Below are 20,936 nucleotides of genomic sequence, written 5' to 3'. Positions count from 1 at the left end.
TTTGCACGGGCCTACAGAAGAATCTTATACTTGTTAGGGCTTCCAATTCTTTGAAAACGGAAATTCTCCAGATTACTTATGGGATGTCTGATGTTTGGGGGATGATATGAGAAGTGAATCTGTTGTGTCGGCCTCAACCTCACATCAAACTCTTTAAATGAGTCCATGTCTCGTGGATCTCTTTTCCTTTTTCAGTACTTCTCTTGTTCCTTCCTAAGCTCCTCATGATGTAAGGAAGCTCGTTCTAGCCCCTCATAGAGCTGTGGTGCTATAGAAAAGACTTAGCATTCACATCACTTTGCAGAAAGGTGTTTATGAAAATTCAGAAACTTGGTGGACTTTTGAAGACAGTTATGTAACATTATTTTCTCTTCTCTGATTGGATCATTTTAACAATATGGATTAATCCATAGGATTTCCAGTAGAGATTTCCCCTTTAATAGGAATAACAATAACATAAATTACTAAAGAAGTGACTACAATGCCTATATGTGTATATTGTATATATACACTTAGAAACTGACAAGTGCTGTATTTTTCTGCTTGCAGGTATCACAGCATAATTCTAATGCTTCACCTCCTTAACTATTTTTTATTTATTTATTTTATAGAACATTGATATTTGCATTTATTGTGGAACAAAAGGTGAAGAAGGAGAAGCAGTATATTCACTAAGGATTCTATCTGCTTGCTGCCGCAGACCTGTGTGTTGAGGAATTCTGCTGCTGCTGCTTGCTTGGGAGTTACCAGCTCTGCAGTTGGGCTGCGCTGGGAGTCTGCCTGCCTCTTGTCTCGTCGTTGCCAACCAGCAGACCAATCCCGGTCGGAACGGAACCGTACACCTCTGTCTAATTACTATGGAAGGTGAGAAACCGACATTCACTAATTGAAGTTACATCTCACTCGCCCACAGAAAACCATTCTTCAGAGTGAATAGAAACCAAGCCTTTGTGAACACTTCTATTGAACATGACTCATGGAGAAGAGCTTGGCTCTGATGTGCACCAGGATTCTGTGGTTTTAACTTACCTAGAAGGATTACTAATGCATCAGGCCGCAGAGGGATCAGGTACTGCCATCGACAAAAGGTCTGCTGGCTGTAATGAAGAGGATCAGAACTTTAGCATTTCTGGTAATGCATTTCCCACCTGTCAAAGTAATGGTCCAGTTCTCAATACACATACATATCCGGGATCTGGCATGCTGCATCTCAAAAAAGCCAGACTCTTGCAGTCTTCTGAGGACTGGAATGCAGCGAAGCGGAAGAGGCTGTCTGATTCCATCGTAAATTTAAACGTAAAGAAGGAAGCTTTGCTGGCTGGCATGGCTGACAGTGTGCCTAAAGGCAAACAGGATAACACGGTACTGGCCTCTTTGCTTCAGTCGTTCAGCTCTAGGCTGCAGACTGTTGCTCTGTCACAACAGATTAGGCAGAGCCTCAAGGAGCAAGGATACGCCCTCAGTCATAATTCTTTAAAAGTGGAGAAAGATTTAAGGTGCTACGGTGTCGCATCAAGTCACTTAAAAACTTTGCTGAAGAAAAGTAAAGCTAAAGATCAAAAGCCTGATACCAGTCTCCCTGACGTAACTAAAAACCTTATCAGAGATAGGTTCGTAGAGTCACCTCATCATGTTGGACAGAGTGGCACAAAGGTCATGAGTGAGCCCCTGTCATGTGCTGCAAGATTACAGGCTGTCGCAAGCATGGTGGAAAAGAGGGCTAGTCCTGCCACTTCACCCAAACCAAGTGTTGCTTGTAGCCAATTAGCATTACTCCTTTCAAGCGAAGCCCATTTACAGCAGTATTCTCGAGAACACGCTTTAAAAACACAAAATGCAAATCAGGCGGCAAGTGAAAGACTTGCTGCTATGGCCAGATTACAAGAAAATGGCCAAAAGGATGTGGGCAGTTTCCAGTTCTCAAAAGGAATGTCAAGCCATCTTAATGGTCAGGCAAGAACATCATCACACAAACTCATGGCTAGCAAAAGTACAACATTTCAGACTCCGATGGGCATTGTTCCTTCTTCCCCCAAAAATGCAGGCTATAAGAACTCACTTGAAAGAAGCAGTGCAAAACAAGCTGCTAATAACAGTTTGCTTTTACATCTTCTTAAAAGCCAGACCATACCTAAGCCGATGAACGGACACAATCATAGTGAGAAAGGAGGCCTTTTTGAGGAGAGCAGTACACCTACAACTATTGATGAATACTCAGATAACAATCCTAGTTTTACAGATGATAGCAGTGGTGATGAAAGTTCATATTCCAACTGTGTTCCCATAGACTTGTCTTGCAAACACCGAATCGAAAAACCAGAACCTGACCAGCCTGTTTCTCTGGATAACTTAACTCAGTCCTTGCTAAACACTTGGGATCCAAAAGTCCCCGAAGTAGATATCAGAGAAGATCAGGATACCTCAAAGAATTCTAAGCTAAATTCGCACCAGAAAGTAACCCTTCTTCAGTTGCTACTTGGCCATAAGAATGAAGAAAATGTAGAAGGAAACAACAGCCCTCAGGAACCACACAGTGATGGGACAAAGTTCAGCACACATAATTACACGCGGACTTCTGTCATAGAAAGCCCTAGTACCAGCAGGACTACTCCAGTGAGCACTCCACCATTACTTGCATCCACCAAAGCCGAGTCTCCCATCAACCTTTCCCAACACTCTCTGGTCATCAAATGGAATTCCCCGCCGTATGCCTGTGGCCCTCAGTCTGAAAAGCCAACGAATACCGCATCGAACCACTTGATGGACCTTACGAAAAGCAAAGAATCGCAAGGGGAGAAACCAGTCCAAAATGAAGGCACACAAAACTCTGCCACTTTCAGTGCCAGTAAACTGTTACAAAATTTAGCACAATGTGGAGTGCAGTCTTCTGTGTCAGGGGAAGAGCAGAGACCCAGTAAACAGCTGCTGGGTGTAAACACAGAGAAACCTACTGATAGACTAAATAGCCCTCTGCTCTCAAATAGAACAAATGCAGTTGAAGAAAATAAAGCATTCGGCAGTCACGCAACAGGTCCTGAACCAGGACTTTCTGGTTCTGAAATAGAAAATCTGCTTGAAAGGCGCACCGTCCTCCAGTTGCTGCTGGGAAACCCCAACAAAGGGAAGCCCGAAAAGAAAGAGAAGATGCCCTTAAGAAATGAAAGTACTCAGGAACATACAGATAGAGCTTTAAGTGAACAAATATTGATGGTGAAAATAAAATCTGAGCCTTGCGATGACTTGCATACACATACCACAAGTGTGCCCTTGAGCCACGAAGCTCAGGGCACCCCCTTCTTAGGCGTGGCTCCTGCCTTGCAGGGAAGCACAGCTGTCTTACCAGCCTCCGAGGACTTCAAATCGGAGCCCATCTCACCTCAGGATTTTTCTTTCTCTAAGAACGGTCTGCTAAGTCGACTGCTGAGACAAAACCAAGAGAGTCACCTGGCTGATGACCTGGACAGCAGTCACAGAAATAGTGAACTGACACTTCTAGAATCAAAGAATCTTTGCATGGTCCCTAAAAAAAGGAAGCTTCATACTGAGCCGTTAGAAAATCCATTTAAAAAGATGAAAAATAACATAGTCGATGCTGCAAACAGTCACAGTGCTCCGAAGGTGCTGTATGGGTCCTTGCTTAACCAGCAAGAGCTGAAGCTTAGCAGAAATGATCTTGAGTTTAAATATCCTGCCAGTCATGGTTCAGCCAGTGAAAGTGAACACAGGAATTGGGCCAGAGAGAGCAAAAGCTTCAACGTCCTGAAACAGCTGCTTCTCTCAGAAAACTGTGTGAGAGATTTGTCTCAGCACAGGAGTAATTCTGTCGTCGACAGTAAAAAAAAAGGACACAGAAACAATGTGACCAGTAGCAAGCCTGAATTCAGCATTTCTTCTTTAAACGGACTGATGTACAGTGCTGCTCAGCCCAACAGCTGCAGGGGCCACAGGACATTTCCGTACCCAGGTGTAGGAAAACCTCCTGTGAGTCCTCCTTTCCCTGAGCACTTGGGCTGCGCGGGGTCTAGACCAGAATCTGGGCTTGTGAATGGGTGTTCCGTGCCCAGTGAGAAGGGACCCATCAAGTGGGTTATCACAGATGTGGATAAGAATGAATATGAGAAAGACTCTCCGAGACTGACCAAAACTAACCCAATACTGTATTACATGCTCCAGAAAGGAGGCAATTCTGTTACCAGTCGAGAAACACAGGACAAGGACATTTGGAGGGAGCCTTCATCTGCTGAAAGTATCTCACAGGTTACAGTCAAAGAAGAGTTACTTCCTGTTGCAGAGACTAAAGCTTCTTTCTTTAATTTAAGAAGCACTTATAATAGCCATATGGGAAATAATGCCTCTCGCCCACACAGTGCAAATGGAGACGTTTATGGACTTCTGGGAAACGTGCTAACAATAAAAAAGGAATCAGAGTAAAATGTACCTGCCATCCATCTTTGGATCTTTTTAAAACTAACTAGTATGAACTTGAGATCTGTATAAATAAGCGCATGATTTGAGAAAAGCATGGTATAATTGAAACTTTTTCATTTTGAAAAGAATTGGTTACTGTGATGTTTAAATATGCATACTACTTCTTGCTTTACATTAGATGTCATGAGGAAGCTGCTGAACTAGCAATTGGTTGTTTAACACCTTCTTATGCATCAGACAACAACTGTGAGTAGCCCATGAATGATATTCTTTTTTAATCATAAATAATAGGCGTAAATTAAAATGTGAATCTCCACCCACAGTGGATTAATGCATTGCTGCCTTTATTAGGGTACTTTATTTTGCTTTTCAGAAGTCAGCGTACATAACACGTTTTTTTTAAAGCCCAAATTGTTAAATAATAACTCCTTAAAGGATAATTATTGAATCAAAAAACCTAATACTGATTCATTTTTTCAGTTCAAAAACAAATTAGAAAAAAATATGCTTACATTTTTCACTTTTGCTAAAAAAAAAAAAAAAAGAAATTTATTTTTAATTCTTGGAAGGGGTTTTGTGGTTCCTCAATGTGTCTGCCCCACCCCAATCCTTTTCAATATACTATATTTCTTTAAACCTTGTACTACTTAGTAAACATTGATTACAATTGATGGAAGTTTGATAGATCTTTAAAAAAAAGGCAGATTTCCATTTTTGTATTTTAACTACTTTACTAAATTAATATTCCTCCTTTTACAGAATTAGGAAAGTTAACATGTATTTTCAGGTGGTTTCCTGAATAGTTGAAATAAGAAGTTGTTTTTAACAAGCAAAATAGCTTTTCTTTGGACAATTTTCACCATCTCTTGTAAAAGCTACTTCTCACCGTTTCTGTGGTACCTGTGAGTCTTATGACCAGGGTTTCTTAAAGTTGGACTCAGACCACCTGCATTAGAATCATCTGGAGCACTTGTTTTAAAATGCAGATTCCTAGGCAGCATCTCAGATCTACAGAACAAGAATCTCTGCTAAGTGGACCTGGGAATCTTCCTTCTGCATCTTAATATACTCCCTAGGTGTTTCTTCTGCACACTGAAATTTGAATTTTGAAAATTGAAACCATTGCCTATGACTTCTCTCAACACGGGATTGTGAACAAACTATTTGATGCCTATATTTTCCCCAGTACAGTCACACATCAACTCAAAATTTGCAATATTGTACTTCATATATTACTGTTATGTCTTTGGAAATCGGGTTCAGAATACTTTTTATGACAAAAAAAATCGGGTGGAGGGGACAACTTTCATATTTGGCTCAACATCTCAGGAAAATCTGTGATTATTTGTGTGTTCTAATGAGTAACATCTACTTAATTAGCCTTAGGGATGGAATAACAGGGCCACTTACCAAACTCAGGTGATTCCAGGATGGTTTGGCAACTCCTCCTGAATACATCCTTAACTTCTGTTAAAACCACTGTCCTAAGAACAGTGCTGACAAAGATGAAAACATTTATTTCAAACCCAAGAAAGGCACTAAACTCAGATTGACTGAACAAAAAAGTACAAAGGGCACATATACATGACAGATTTGTACACAGTCACTCCATCGGATCTGTTATTTTAATAAGATAGTGATTAAAAGTAAACATTGATGTTTTCTTAGAAGAACTTAATGTATTATTGAGCCGCATGGGGTTTCTATCTTGAAACAAGTCCATGCTTTTCAGTTCAGTTTTTACAATCCACAGTTCTTTCACCAGATATTTTTGGGTTTAATTGTGAACTGAGTTAGCAACTGACCTATCAAAAAATTGTTATATAATCGACTATTAATTAGAAGGAAATCTATTTGAAATTGTTCTACTTGAGGTTGTTTCTAAGATTTTTATATTAAAAATGGGCGTTATTTCCTAATATGATCTAAAACCCTAAATGATTATTTTTTTCTCAAACTAATTTGTAAATAGTTACTGGATATATTATAAAATAATAGGAGCAAATATTATGCTACGTCGTGAAAATTCCACTGGCCAGTGAAGATTTTCAACTCCATCCCATCTTTATTCTGTGACAGTCTTATTGTCTACACTGTATAAATAAGCTTTTAAACAAGTCATTTTTTTCTGCCATTGTGAAAGGTCTGGAGCCTTAGAAGTATGCTGGAAAAAATATTGATATTCCCCCTTGGTTAGGGGAAAATGGGCTTTTACAAGGGGGTGAAATTTAGGTCAGGAAAAACAACATCAAGGGCCAGCGTTGCTTTTTTTGTTTGTTTCTTTGGTTGATCAGTTGTTTTTTTTGTTGTTACTGTTGTCAACAGTCAAAGAAACGAAGGTATGTCATATATAAATAAACATGACCACAAAGAAGGCTGTTCTGATTTACTGGAGTGTCCCCAATTTGAGTCTAGTATGATTTTAAAGAAGAGCGGTGAGAAAGGGCCTACATCCATAAATGCACTTCATTTATGCATACGTAGATACAAGGATGCACATATACACATTTTCAAGGACTATTTTAGATAGCTATAGACAATTTCTTCCTAATAAAGTCATTTGTGAAAGGGTACTACAGCTCTCATTGACATCAGTAAGGTAGCATTACCTGTTTATTCTCTGCTGCATCTTACAGAAGAGTAAACTGGTGAGAGTATATATTTTATATATATATATATATATATAATATGTATATATATATATATTGACTTGTTACATGAAGATGTTAAAATTGGTTTTTAAAGGTGATGTAAATAGTGATTTCCTTAATGAAAAATACATATTTTGTATTGTTCTAATACAACAGAAAAGCCTTTTAATCTCTTTGGTTTCTGTATATTCCATGTATAAGTGTAAATATAATCGGACGGGTTTAAAAATTGTGCATGTCTGTATACAGTTGCAAGTCTGGACAAATGTATAGAGTAAGCCTTTTATTTAAGTTGTGATTACCTGCTGCATGAAAAGTGCATGGGGGACCCTGTGCATCTGTGCATTTGGCAAAATGTCTTAAGCAGTCAGATCAGATATTCATCCCAACATAACAGTATTCCATGTCTGGACATGACTTCCGTGGTTTAAGCTTTGTGAAAGAATGTGCTTTGAATCCAAGGGTCTTAAAACTTTTTAAATCAAGTCAACCACTTTTCAACATAAAGAATTCACACAACTACTTTCATGAATTTTTTAATCCCATTGGAAAACATAATAATATACCAGGAGTATTCCAGTGTACTGGAATACAGGCACATTACCATTCATGGTATGAATTCTGGGGTTTACACAACCAATTTTGATGCGATATGCTCAGTAATATAATTTGTCATTTTTATTAGAAATTTAATTTCTTCATGTGATGTCATGAAACTGTACATACTGCAGTGTGAATTTTTTGTTTTGTTTTTTAATCTTTTAGTGTTTACTTCCTGCAGTGAATTTGAATAAATGAGGAAAAAAATGCATTGTCTCTGGTTTGAAATGATTGTTATTTTCTGGGCTGTCTCGGATTTTCAGGTTTTCCGTAAACATAAAAGTCTCTGGTCATGAAAATAACAAGTCTTCAAGAATGCTTTGCCCTTCTCAGAAAAATAAAGGGAAAAAAAAAGAAGGTGGCCTGCGAGTTAGTATATCTAGAGACAGGGCAATTGAAGCATAGCTCAGAAAGACAATCAGCCTATATAGCCTGTTCTACCCAGCCTTGATTCTATTGCTTGGTGTGTAACTGGATGGTCATCATGGATTTTTGAAGTGGGGAAAAGTTTGTACAGTGTTCAAAAATAAAGTTGATTTGATATAAACTTGTTTTAAGATAGGATTTTATTAGGTTTTTATCCAGGTTTCAACGGGTGTTAAATTTATTTTTTTTTAAAGTCTCCAAACGTTTTGCAAAAATGAATGTGTGCGCTTGCACACGTGTTGTGTATACTATATGTGTATAGGTAATGAGTAGTTGAGAATGATAAGCAATGTCCATATGTAATAAGTAATAGAGACCAATTTATTCAGAAAAAGGAAAAAGAACTATACTTGTGAACTGATGGCCTGGGGAGGCGGTGGGGGGAGGGCATTATTTTTACTAATATATTAATAATAATTTAAGAGGAAGGCATTTTCCCAAAGATCAGTTTCTGTTTTCTGACACTAAAATAGGCCTATTAAAATCTCAGATTAAAATCTGAAAATTTTGCACCTTCTCCCTAACAAGTTTATAAACACTGTCTATAAAAATATCCAGGTAATAGAAATACATACAGCTGTTCTGCATGATTAAAATGTTGAAAAGTTATGCTTTGCTGTCTGTACAGACACTGTCATCGGAACCGGAGATGCACAGACACGTTTTGTTTTGTTTATTGATTTATATGGTAAAAAGGCATAACGAGTTCATCGTGTAATAAATTGAGGGATTTTTAAGAAGAAAACCACCCCAGTTGGTAACTCTTCTTGACTATAATTTAGTGCCAATGACTTTAATATGGAAAGTCTTTCATAATCTAATCAGATTATGATCACCCACTCTGTGCCAAGTTCTATTTCAAGCTTGTTAATGTGGAAATCTTTACAAAGAAATAATTTTGAACAAGTTTTCTCTTACCACTATCACTAAACTGTGACCTATTTTGGTTACAGAAAATAGATTTTAAATGTTAAGCATGACGTTTTTCATTTATTCCATCAAATTTAAGAAGTATCTGACGCTAGCACCTTGTAAGGGTTGGTGGAGGAATCTGTTGGCGCCATTTAGCGTTAATTTACTGCTACATTTCTCTAAATGGTTGGCCACGGTAATACTTAACATTTTAAAGATGCCACGGCATCTTCGTAGGTAAGTTAAAGACCCTTGCTCTAAAAAAACCAGAGTTCATGTACTCTTTAGTTGGTAGCAGAATAATTGGATATAAAATTCAAATCCCATTAACTTCAGTCCTGGGGAAGTGCTGCTGCACTTACGATGGCCTCATTTGAGTGTCTAAAGGTAAATACATAAACCCTTCCAGCAATAGCCAAATTTTAAAATATCAGCAGTATACTTCTGTAGTCGGAAGAGGATTTTTCAGCCGTTCCAAACAGTCCTTTTACAGCCTTTTTACTGACAAAGACCTAGACAGCCTTCTACCGTCCAGCCTTTGCTTTTACCAAACTTCATTGGGTAGGTGCTCTGAGCTTTAAGAAAAGTTTACAATCCTTTCGGACTGTTCATTTTGTTCTTTTTCTGCTCATACGCATTCACCTCCGAGCACATCTGGAAAAGGAAATGGCCTAACATTGTATGGGTTTCATAGCCCGTAGTTTTTGAAAGCTGCACCAGCGGGGCCCCAGAGTAGAGCTTCGGTGTTGGTATGTTTTCTGAGATTGTATTTTTCCCTTAGCTAATTGATTTGAAATGGTAATTTAAGGATAGAACAGTGAGATGACTTCACTATAATTAGAAAACTATAGATTTCTCCCAGGTTGCCCCTAGCAGCCATTGTAGCTAATCTTTCCATGAGCTGCAAATCCTTATAAGACTCGCAGCACCCAGTTGGATGTGCTAGCTGGCCTTGCTGCATCTGGTAGAGTGCCCTTTGACTTCTGGCCCTGCCTGCATTTTCATATTTTCAACTCGTTCTCCCACCATCGTTAGATTTTCTGCCCATCACCACCAGTCATTCTAGTGTTCAAAACCTTCCCAAGTAGGAATTCAGTTTCCTGAGCACATCTGGCATCAAGAAGATGCCTTCCTGGGATCACCTTCAACCATGTGACATTCTCTGCCTAAAATACCTCCTTCCTTTGCCCTCTCCTCCCCATCCGTAGCCTTGTAAACTTGTATTTATCTTCAAAACCTAACAAATATTGCCCCCTCAAAGAACCCTCTGTAGTTCCTTCAGGCTGTGTGTTCCTCAGCTCTCTGCAGTCCCATAATGCTTTGTGTAGACCTCTCTTAATTTCACTCATTAGCGTGGTCAACAACATACTTTGTATTCCTTCTAAAGGCAAGAAGTGTGAAGTGTGTCCAAATCCTGATATATAACGGTTACTCAGTAAATGTATGACCAGTCAAAGAATGAAAGAAGGTTGATTTCTCCCCACACAAAAACTGAAAGGCTGCCTCCCCTTCCCTGGGCTGGGAAACAAAAGTAATTTACAAGGTTGGGATGCATCCATTTCCCTGAAACAATGCCCAGTCTCCCAGGCTACCTCTAGCCCTAGGGCTCATGATCTCTGTAGGCCAAGCCAGGCATTCTTTCTTCTGTCCTCTAATCTGCAGAGATGCTATCAGCTGAGAAATTCCGAACAAGAGGAGCTGGTTCTTGAGAATGGGAAGGGAACTTTGGGGTTTTTGCCAATGTAGGTCTAATTACCTGTTGTACCGTATCTTCTTACAAACAGCAGTGAGCATCTTAGAATTTTTGCCTTTAGCAGGGAAGCTACCAACCCTTCCAAACATCACACTGAGATAGGCCTGAGGCAAGAATCCATGGCCTCTCCTGCCAATCATGAATAAGTTCATGATGCAGAGGGCTACACTCTCCTGAACTATCCAGAATCAAACCCGGGCAGAACATGCTCTCTTGGTGGGTGTGGTACAACTAACTCCTTGATGATAAGACCCTCACCAGGGTAGGACCTGGATTTAGCATTGGGCTATTTCAGATCCTCAAGGAAATCTGAGTCCCTACAGGTGTGGAAATGCAAGAGACCAGTGCCACATATGAACTAGTCCACTAGCACACGTATTCACATTCATCAGAGGGCTTTGACGGTGACAACTTACCTAGAAAGCCACATCAACAGGTTCTAAGAGTATCAGAAAAGTAATGCAAATGTTCAGTGATTCAGCAGGTGCTTAATAAAGGTGTGCTAAATCACTGTGACAGCAGAAGCTCATCTCTTCATATGCGTGGAGGTGGACTGAGAGATGTTAATTTCCTTTTATTCTGATAACATAAAATTAATAAACTTTTTTTTAACTGTTGCATCTTATTTGTCCAGAGAAACCACATTTCGTGTTCCCAACCCCCAAGAGAAAGAATAAAGTCTTAGATGAAATCGCTCTTATCATATGTCCAAATGGCAGTGGAAAATCCAAATACAGAGCATATTCAGGAGGAGGAGATTGGCTTTCAGTGGAGATGAAATAGTCCCCTTTCCCTAGCCAAGGACTGATGACTCATGATTTCTACCTGATATAAGGCCCTGGGGAAGAAACAGATGGAAACCTCTGTCTCAAATAAAGGGGACATTTTTAAGTGGATGTTTTATGTAACTAGAGAGATAGTGGAAAGAGCTAGACATATTTAGAGGACAGAGAAGTTTGAAGCACAGTGTCCCTAGTTTTCTAAGGAAGAGGGGACCCTCCCTAAGCTGTTCTCTTCCTATGAGCTCCTTTCTAGCTTAAGCGAATCAAGAAGGCTTCTAATCTTAACCATATTAATAGAAAATAATCATACACTCATTAAAGGTAAGGAGTTTCTTGTGAGTCTGGATATTTAAAATCAGGTGGGGATTTTTTGCGTTGTTTTTGGTTTTATTTTTTCCCCCCAGCATCTCTTCATACTTGGGTAAGGTTGTAGACTTGCAGGACAGGGATATGAGACCAGGGAAGGGAGTGATAAGAAGCTTATGAACTTAACATTTCCCCTAAAACCAAACCAGACAGCAACCTAACAACCATCAAAGCATCATGCTTATTTACCCAACTGGCCTTAATGAGCAAAACAGTATTAAGGGTGAGGTGATCATGCTAAAGCTGTATTCCAGGACTTGCTTTTGCTCCAAATTGTTAACTGATAGTAATGCAAGAAAGGTTCCCAGAAGCCAAAGTGCAACTTTCAAAGTGAATAGTCAAAGTGCAACTTTTTAAAATAACAGTGACATTGATGCCACTAGATTAATGGGACCGTATAGTACTTAGAGACTGTTTCTGATCATCGCCAAGTGAAATCTTACTGAAGCAGGAATACAGGCCAGAGCTCAAACACATCATCCAGCTTACCAGATTGCTTGCTTGCTTCCTTATTTCCTTCCTTCCTTTTTCTCTTTCCTCTCTTTCTCTCTCTCGTTCTTTTTCTTTTTCTTTTTAGGGGAATAGATTTAAGGAGATGTAATTGATATACTGTACAATTTACCCATTTAAAGTGTACAATTCAATGATTTTTAGTGTATTAATGGAGTCACTAGATAACTAATATCGTTGCTGTCTACAGAGTTAGATGTTCTGGATGTTTCATATAAGTGGTATCGTACAATACGTGACCTTTTGTGAATGGCTTTATTCACCTTAGCTTAGTGTTTTCAAGGTTCATCCATGTTATAGCACGTATCAGTACTTTCCTCTTTTATTGCTGAATAATTTCCCATTGTATGTATATGTCATTTTATCAGTTGATGGACATTTGGGTTGTTTTCTTTTTTAGCTGTTATGAATATTTTTGCTGTGAACTGTGTTGGTGTAGTCACTCATCAAAAACAGGATGGACGGGCTTCCCCGGTGGCACAGTGGTTGAGAGTCTGCCTGCCGATGCAGGGGATGCGGGTTCGTGCCCCGGTCCGGGAAGATCCCACATGCCACGGAGCGGCTGGGCCCGTGAGCCATGGCCGCTGAGCCTGTGCGTCCGGAGCCTGTGCTCCTCAACGGGAGAGGCCACAACAGTGAGAGGCCCGCGTACCGCAAAAAAAAAAAAAAAAAAAAAAAAACAGGATGGACAGCCAATCAACATTTGGTTTGGATATTGCCACACATGAAGTATGAGGGTATGAAGTCAATTGACTGTAAATGTAGGGGTTCATTTCTGGACTCTCAGTCCTCTTCCACTGATTTATGTGATTATCCTATGCCAATACCACACCATCTTGATCACTAGAGTTTTGTAGGCATTTTTGAAATCGGAGTGTGAGTCTTCTAAATTTGTTTTTCTTTTTCAAGATTATTTTGGCTGTTGTTGGTTTTTTAAATTTACATATGACTTTTAGGAAAAAACTGTCAATTTCTGCAAAAATGATAGCTGAGATTTTGATAGGGATTGTGTTGAATTTGTGCAGATCATTTGCAGGGTATTGCCATTTTAACAAAATTAAATCTTCCAACCTGTGAACATAGAGTGTCTTCCCACATATTTAGGTCTTCTTTGATGTTTTCCAACAGAGTCACCCTGGGATGACGTTGGTTTTAGCAGGGTCCTGTTTAGTTGGCTCTTTCCCTGATCTCTCTGCTGTCTGCCTCTTTTGGTGTCACACCCAGCTGTTAGGCTCCACTAATTGCCCTCTCATTACTCTTTCTCTCTGTATGTATGTGTGTGTGTGTGTATATATATATATATATATGTATATGTATATGTATATATACACATATATATATATTTTTTTTTTTTGACATTGCCCTGGCCATAAATATCTCCACTGTCTGACCCAATTACATTTGGGCCCTTTTGCAAGTGTGATTTTTGAGGCAGGTCTTTGAGATTTGTTCTGTTCCCAGAGGGCTCTTCTTAGATGTCTCTTTTCCTTATTCCCTCTAGTAAACTACCTGACCTGTGGTTTAGCTTACTATTCTCATAGAGCTAACAGCCTCCTCTCAATTGCTTACCACCAAGATCTTTGTTGTTTTCAAGAATTTTTTAGGCTTGAAGTTTCTCACACTCTGTTCTAAATGAAGGGAGAGCTTCAGAGCTCTCCGTTTTTATGGCTTGTCTCAAACCCTGGTCAGAATTTCTGAGCCTCTGCTCCATTGCTAAAGACAGAGATAGTGGCCTGTTTCTCTCCGAGTAACATCCCTGTTTTTACGAATTGGGGGCTGGGTGAGCATGATAGCTTTGCGTCTTCTCAGTTCACCACTCCCAGTGGGGAAGCTCTACCCTATGAATGAGCTGGGCCTCGGGGCAATTACAGCCCCTTATTCTTCCCTGCCACATTTGAGATAGATTGTCTGCCCTTAAAGAAGAAGCTCAGTAGAGGAAGAAAGCCCTTGACTTTCAGTGGCACTCACCTGGAAGTAGTGTTGACAAAAAATGTCACCTGCCATATCAGTAAACAAAGGATGTTACAGCCATCAAGCCAGCAGCCACTGCAGCTGACTGCACCCGGAGGGGATTCAGGATGGAGAAAAACAGGATGCTGAGGCTACATAGTCAGGTGCATATCAAAGGAATGATTTCAATGACCCCAGATTCTTGCATCTTCCCGTACATAGAAAAACACTGAATGCATTAACTTGAGATGTCTGGTTTTTCTTTAATTAATAGAAGTAATCTTTTGATGTTCTGACTCCCTGGTTTGTTTGTTTTTTTTTGCAAAAACTATATATCCTGGCTCATCCCTTACCTCTTCGGAGCAGTTCCTCAGAGCTGAGAGGCTGCTTCCTGGGCTTGAGTCCCCAGGAAGTCCACTGAACAAAACATAATTTTCAATGTTTAGGTTATGCATTTTTTTTTCAGTCGACAGTAGCCTCTGTAACCCAGAGTTTTGCAGAGGATGAGAAGTGCTGGTCACCTGGCCCTTCCAAGGAGATATTGACACCCTTAACTGGAGCTGGGGAGAGGGACCTTCATTTTCTCGGCCACACCCAGCTTGAGTGGATCTTCCATCACACTAAGCTGCGGTGAGGGAGGAGTAGGTCATGGCTCAAATGTTCTTTGCAAGATTTAAGAGATTTTCTTACATAATGTTCCTCATTTGATGTGTTCCTTTAGGAAAATTTTCAGAGTATTTTTTAAAAATAATTTTACCAGTTACGTTGTTTTGCTGGAGAACGGGTTTGCAGAGCTCCTCATTCTCCCATTCCCAGAGTGGGTCCCTCCTACTTACCTTATTTCTCATCAACAAATAAATGGACTCAAAGCCACATTCCTCCAGGGTAACCTGCTTAAGCAATGCTGTGCTGCAGCATTATTTCTACCCATAGGATGACACATTTCTGGCCCTGAGGACTAAATCGCGTGCTATTTTGAAAGACTCTTTTCTTACCTCCTAGTAAACATAATTTACTTAAATCTATTTTCTTTTTTCCGAGAATTTCATTTAATTTTTTTTTCACGTCCTCCCTTGGATAATATTCCGATTCATAACTCTTCCTGCCATCAAATGCTCCACAATTGAACCCAACAGACCAAACCTCAATGCAACAAACGGCCACCACTTACATATTCAATTTGTAATCATTTAAATGCTCTTTGGTATTTAACTGAGGAAAATTATTCTTTGGTTTTTTTCTTATGCTTTTTTTTTAAATTAATCTTTTGAGCAGTTTCAGGTTTATAGAAAAATTGAGCAGAAAGAACAGAGCTCCCCCATATACCTCCACACTGCTGCCCCCTCTGTTTCCCTTATTATTAACATCTTGTATTAGTGCTGTACATTTGTTACAATTGATGAACCAATATTGATACATTATTTTAACTAAAGTCCTTGGTTTATATTGGACTTTGTATTGGACTTTGTATTTTTAATACAAAGTTCATTCTTTGTATTATATATACTCTATGGGTTTTGACAAATGTATAATTACAAGTACCCACAATTTGAGTATCATCACAGTTTCACTGCCCTAAAAATTCCGTAAGTTCTACCTATTCACCCCTCCTATGCACTCCTGCGCTCACTCCCACCTCTTTCCAGGGCCTGGCAACCACTGATCACTTTGTTTCCATAGTTTTTCCCTTTCCAAAATGTCATATAACTGGAACCATATAGTATGTAGTCTTTTCAGACTGGCTTCTTTCACTTAGCAATACAATTTTAAGGTTTATGTCCCTTTGTAGCTTAAGTTCACTTAATCACTGAATGACATTCTATTGTATGTATACATATCACATTTTGTTTATCCATTTACCTATTGAAGGACATCTTGGTGGCTTTCAGGTTTCGACAGTTATGAATAGAACTGCTGTGAGGGCTTTTACGTGGATGTTTTTCAAATTTTTTCTTTTATTAAAATTTTTTAAAATTGGGATTTTTATTATTGCTGATATATTTTTATATAATTTTTTTCATTGTTCTTTCTCCCTTTTTCTTTTTTGATACGTGTTTTAAGAGGGCAGAGCTGACCTTCCCAGTAATTCAAATTTCCCACAACTCCTGTGCTTAAGAAATGCTTAATCATCAATTCCAAGCCCATCAGTTTCACTGGATGTACCAACCAGGTTAAGCTACGTTATGTTGCAGTATCAAACAACCCTAAACTCTCAGTGACTGAAAACCACAAGGGTTTATTTCATATTCTTGCTACATGTCCAACTTGAGTTGGCAGCGGGCTCTGCTCATGGTCACGCTCATCCAGGGTGGTGGTGCCTCCACTATGTGGGAGTGTCACTGGTTGCCTTGGCAGAGGGGAAAGAACATGGTGAATTGAGCACCAAATTTAAAAGACTTAACACCTCCTCACATTACACCAACCAAAGCACTGGTCTGCTTAGCTTCAAGATGGTAGGAAGTTTAACTATGTACGTGGTATACCTGGAAAAAGAAGAACCAGAAGCACTGATGAACATTCAGTAATATCTACTTTTAATATAGGATTTGCCTGAGCATAGAACAATGTTCTTTTGATCACTAAATTTAATTTGATTATATTTTAATGTTTGCCTTTCCTCTTCACACTATGGACTAGAAGCTAAAATTAACAAAACTTAAGGATTCAAATGATATCTACTAATCTTAAGGAAAAAGCTTAGGTTTGCCACAAGCTCTACAGGCTTACTCTAAGGAAGATGATGGAGTTGAGCGTGAAGTCTAGTACATGCTGGAGAGTTGGCACCGCTGACACTGAAGGATTCAAAACTAATGAGGATGAGTGTTTTTCACGTAAGCTCAGTATAACAATAGAGAGATGTTCAGGCGTGGTGTCAGAACAAGACACCGTAACTATATCCATATACATTTATTGGTTTTATTATTTTAGTTTGTTTATATGATTAAAGCTTTTCTTCTCTTTCCAAAATTGGATATTCCATTTGAACCTAAACACATCTTGAAACAAATTTCAACTGAGAAGACAATTTTGGTTGAGGTCATTTCAAATTCATTTAATTGCTCTTGAATCCTTTAGCTAACAAGACACCCTTCTTTTCCCAGATTTGCTGGGAATTTGGGTTACCAGCACCCACTTTATGAAAATCCTTTAGTTATTTATGATCAGCTCTTTGAACTAAGTACTCACTCCTTTACTAGTCCATTCCCAGAAACTTCTCCTCTTTCTTATGGAAACTAATGTCCTTGGGAAAGTCAGCCCTGCTTCATTTTTTCTCACGCATCTTGTCTCAGCATCACCGTGGTAAAGATCAAGACATAGCCAGTCCCTACCTGCACTATTTGAGCCTATAGGCAACAGGATCCAGTCATCCCTGTACTCCTGCTTGGTGTTTCCCACTGCAAGAGAAGTCTCCCAAGTCCCCATCCCAAACTCCTTCATTCCCCATTCTTTTTTCCCTGCACGTTTTCAGAAGCTTCTCAAGGGTTTCTAATCTTACCTCTTCCCAACACTTACCTCTAGAGCAAAAGAGATGGTATAAAGAGGGAGGAGGAATCATCCTTCCGTCACTGTGGCAATGAGGGGCAAGAAAATAGCAGAAGAGATTCTCCCCTAGATTGCAAGTATATTAACTGCAATTTCCAACCCACTTTAAGGGAGAAACCATGGAAACTATGTACAGTGGAAAACAAGACTTTGGAATCAAAAGACTGGAATTTGAAGTTCAGCTCCCCCAAAAACTAGCATGAATTTTGTCTTAGTCTCAGATTTGGGGCCCGAAAATTTGTTCAGTACCTCTTGCCCACTGGACTATCGCTAGGATCACATGATGTATTACACATGAAAATATTATGTAAAGTGCTATTCACATATTCTCTTTTCTAAAAAGGACGTTGATATTTTCAGTCATAACAATTATATTTATTCATAGAATATGGGGAATTCAGAAAAGTACACGAAGAAGAATTCAAAAATCACCTATAATTCTACCCCCAAGACATAAATACTATTAGTTATCTCTATTAATATGAAATGCTATTACTACTTTCTTCCAATCTGCCGGTAATTATGTATTTGTGTTTAACATTGTCAGGATTATGCTCTGTCCTTGTGTGGCAGACTGTATTTTCCAAAAGTGGCCACCAGATATTTTCTGGTGCCAGAACCTGGCCTCTCCATCAACACATAGAGTCTTATTTTCCCTCCACATATAACTGGCTGGGGCTTGCAACTGCCTCGATCAATAGAATGTGGTGAAAGGGATGTTGCATGGCTTCTAGGGTTAAGTCGTGAAAGGTGATACAGCTTCTGCCTGGCTCTCATTTTTAGGACACTGGCCCTTGGAAACCAGGAGGGGAAGCCTAGGTCACACGGAGAGCCTAAGTGTAGGTGTTCTGACCAACAGCGTCAATGGCTGGACGTATGAGTAAGTGAACCCTCAGATGATTGCAGCCTCTGAGCTGCTACAGCCAATGCCAAGTGGAGTAGAGAGAAACTGTCCCCAACGAGCCCTGCCCAAATTACAGATTCACAAGCAAAACACGTTGTCATGACAGCTCACTTAAATTTCATATGCACATTTTCTCATGTCTAACAATTTTTACGTCAACTTAATATGGCTAAATGACATTCCATTATGTGCATATTCTATAATTTATTAAAACCCTTCTATATTGTTGCCTATTCAAGGTTCTCTCTCCAAACCTTTTTTTATGCTATGATACATAGTGTTGCCAAAGACATCTTTGCACACACATTTTGAGTTTTGCTTTTCTTATGATTTCCATAGAGCAGATTTTAAGAAGACAAAAGTAAACTTCGATGTACCTCGGTTCATTGAATTAGCTCTTTGTGGCTCACTAGAATCAAAACTGTCTTAAGCTTCATTGTTTCTGTAGAAAAGTGTTCTAAGATCTGAACTTTACAGAACTGCCTCACAAAATTTTGGCACACAATCCTCTTCCAAAGTCAAGAACCCATTTCCTCACTGACTTCTGAATCACCGAGTCAGAATAAATTTTTTTTTTTTTTGAGACTGGGTCTTGCCGTCACAGCTTGTGCCTCTCACCTTTGATTTCCCCTAAATGGCTTGTACCCCAGAAGAAATTTGTTTTTAGTAAGGTGATGCCTGAACCACCTGTGATAGGCTGAATATGACCCCCATATGGATAGCCATATTTTAATCCCTGGAACCTATGAATGTTCCTTTACACAGTAAAATGGGATTTGCAGATATGGTTAAGTTTAGGCTTTTAAGGAAAGATTATCACAGATTATCCAGACAGGTATGAAATGCAATCACAAGAGTTCTTACAAGTGAGAGGCTAGGGGGACATTGGACACAGAAGAAGAGAAGGCAATGTGGCCATGGAGGCAGTAGTGACGCAGCCACAGGCCAAGGCATGCCAGCAGCCTCCAGGAGCCGGAAGGAGCAAGGAAGAGTCTCCTCTAGAGTCTCTGAAAGGACTGTGGCCCCGCTAACACCTTAATTTTGGCCCGGTGAAACCGATTTTGGACTTCTGGTCTCCAGAACAGTGAGAGAATAAATCACTGTTGCCTTAAGCCACCAAGTTTGTAGTGATTTGTTACAGCAGCTCTGGGGAAATTATACATCATTCTGTTGCTGCATAGGAAATAAAGGAAATACAAAGGAGTTCATTTTAATGCTCCAAATTCTCTTCCTCAAGTGTCTTCCTAGGGTAGGTGCAGGCTCCAGTAAACATGCACGAAATACATTAGAGAGCTTTGGGAGTTTTACTTACGTGTGTGTGTGAAAATTTAAGTATTAAGCACTCACTGTCCTTTGGAGAGTAATAAAGCAAAGATCCTCATGCCTGTGTTATTTATATTCTAAGTTGGACACACACACACACATATGAACACCTGGAGCAGAGTAGAGATCCCTGTATTTCCTCAAAGTCCACCTTAAGGTACACACTTTGAAATATGTCAGAATTCAGAGCACATAAACATGAAAGCATAGTTTGAATCTTCCCCCTTTGCAGATATAATTGCAGTCCTGGAACAGAAAATAACAAGGAGTCATAGATAATAGGACCCCAAAGATCTCAAAGAAATAGGTTAATCTCACTGTGGATCCTAGCATGTCATAAGACATCAGTGTACACTAGCTTCTCTCTTTCCCTTCCTTGGTTAAAAATGTCCCTTTATTGTCAAGGTCTAAAAAAAGGCAAGACTTAACAAATGAATCTGCAGTGATGTTTGAAAAATAGGCCCTGACACATTTGGAACATACCCACTGTTCAAAATCTGCCGGCTGAGAGAAGCTGATTAGAAGCCCTGACGGCCCGTGGGGAGCCCGTCCAGGTGCCTGTTACCTGCTGCTCTCAGCTCCGCCTGGGGCAGGATGGAGACAGAGAATCCGTCCATTTGCCTCTCATCTTCATGTAAACGCCGGACCAGTAGGCAGCTGCTGCTGTTGAGATAAACACGAAGGGAGGGAAGGTCGTGGTGGCTAGAAAATCTCACTCGGCCTCTTCTTCTCTTCCTTGGCATTAGACTTTAGATGGGCCTCTCCAGTGATGAAAGCTTCATCCTTTT

The 20,936-nt window shown here is 39.6% G+C and overlaps 1 protein-coding gene across 2 annotated transcripts; it reads left to right on the top strand.

Moving 5' to 3' along the window:
- Nucleotides 1–863: 863 nt before the first annotated feature.
- Nucleotides 864–6,758, top strand: NRIP1 (nuclear receptor interacting protein 1). Of its 2 annotated transcripts, XR_003681419.2 has the most exons (2): nucleotides 864–4,674; nucleotides 5,415–6,758. XR_003681419.2 is itself a non-coding variant. In XM_028494332.2 (1 exon), exon 1 carries the CDS (start codon nucleotides 970–972, stop codon nucleotides 4,429–4,431), a length of 3,462 nt encoding a protein of 1,153 aa, XP_028350133.1. In that variant the 5' UTR covers nucleotides 864–969; the 3' UTR covers nucleotides 4,432–6,758. The 2 variants fall into 2 exon arrangements, 1 of the variants encoding a protein (XP_028350133.1); XM_028494332.2 differs by having other exon boundaries at nucleotides 864–6,758.
- Nucleotides 6,759–20,936: the final 14,178 nt, after the last annotated feature.

Source organism: Physeter macrocephalus, chromosome 1 (assembly GCF_002837175.3).
Source record: "Physeter macrocephalus isolate SW-GA chromosome 1, ASM283717v5, whole genome shotgun sequence".
NCBI classification, from domain to species: Eukaryota; Metazoa; Chordata; class Mammalia; order Artiodactyla; family Physeteridae; genus Physeter; species Physeter macrocephalus.
The sequence above is the reverse complement of the archived record's forward strand: the minus strand, read 5'-3'. Positions and strand labels throughout refer to the sequence as shown.

Excerpts from the sequence above, each read along its gene's own strand:
- NRIP1 (XM_028494332.2), top strand. The coding sequence starts at position 970 with ATGACTCATGGAGAAGAGCTTGGCTCTGATGTGCACCAGGATTCTGTG.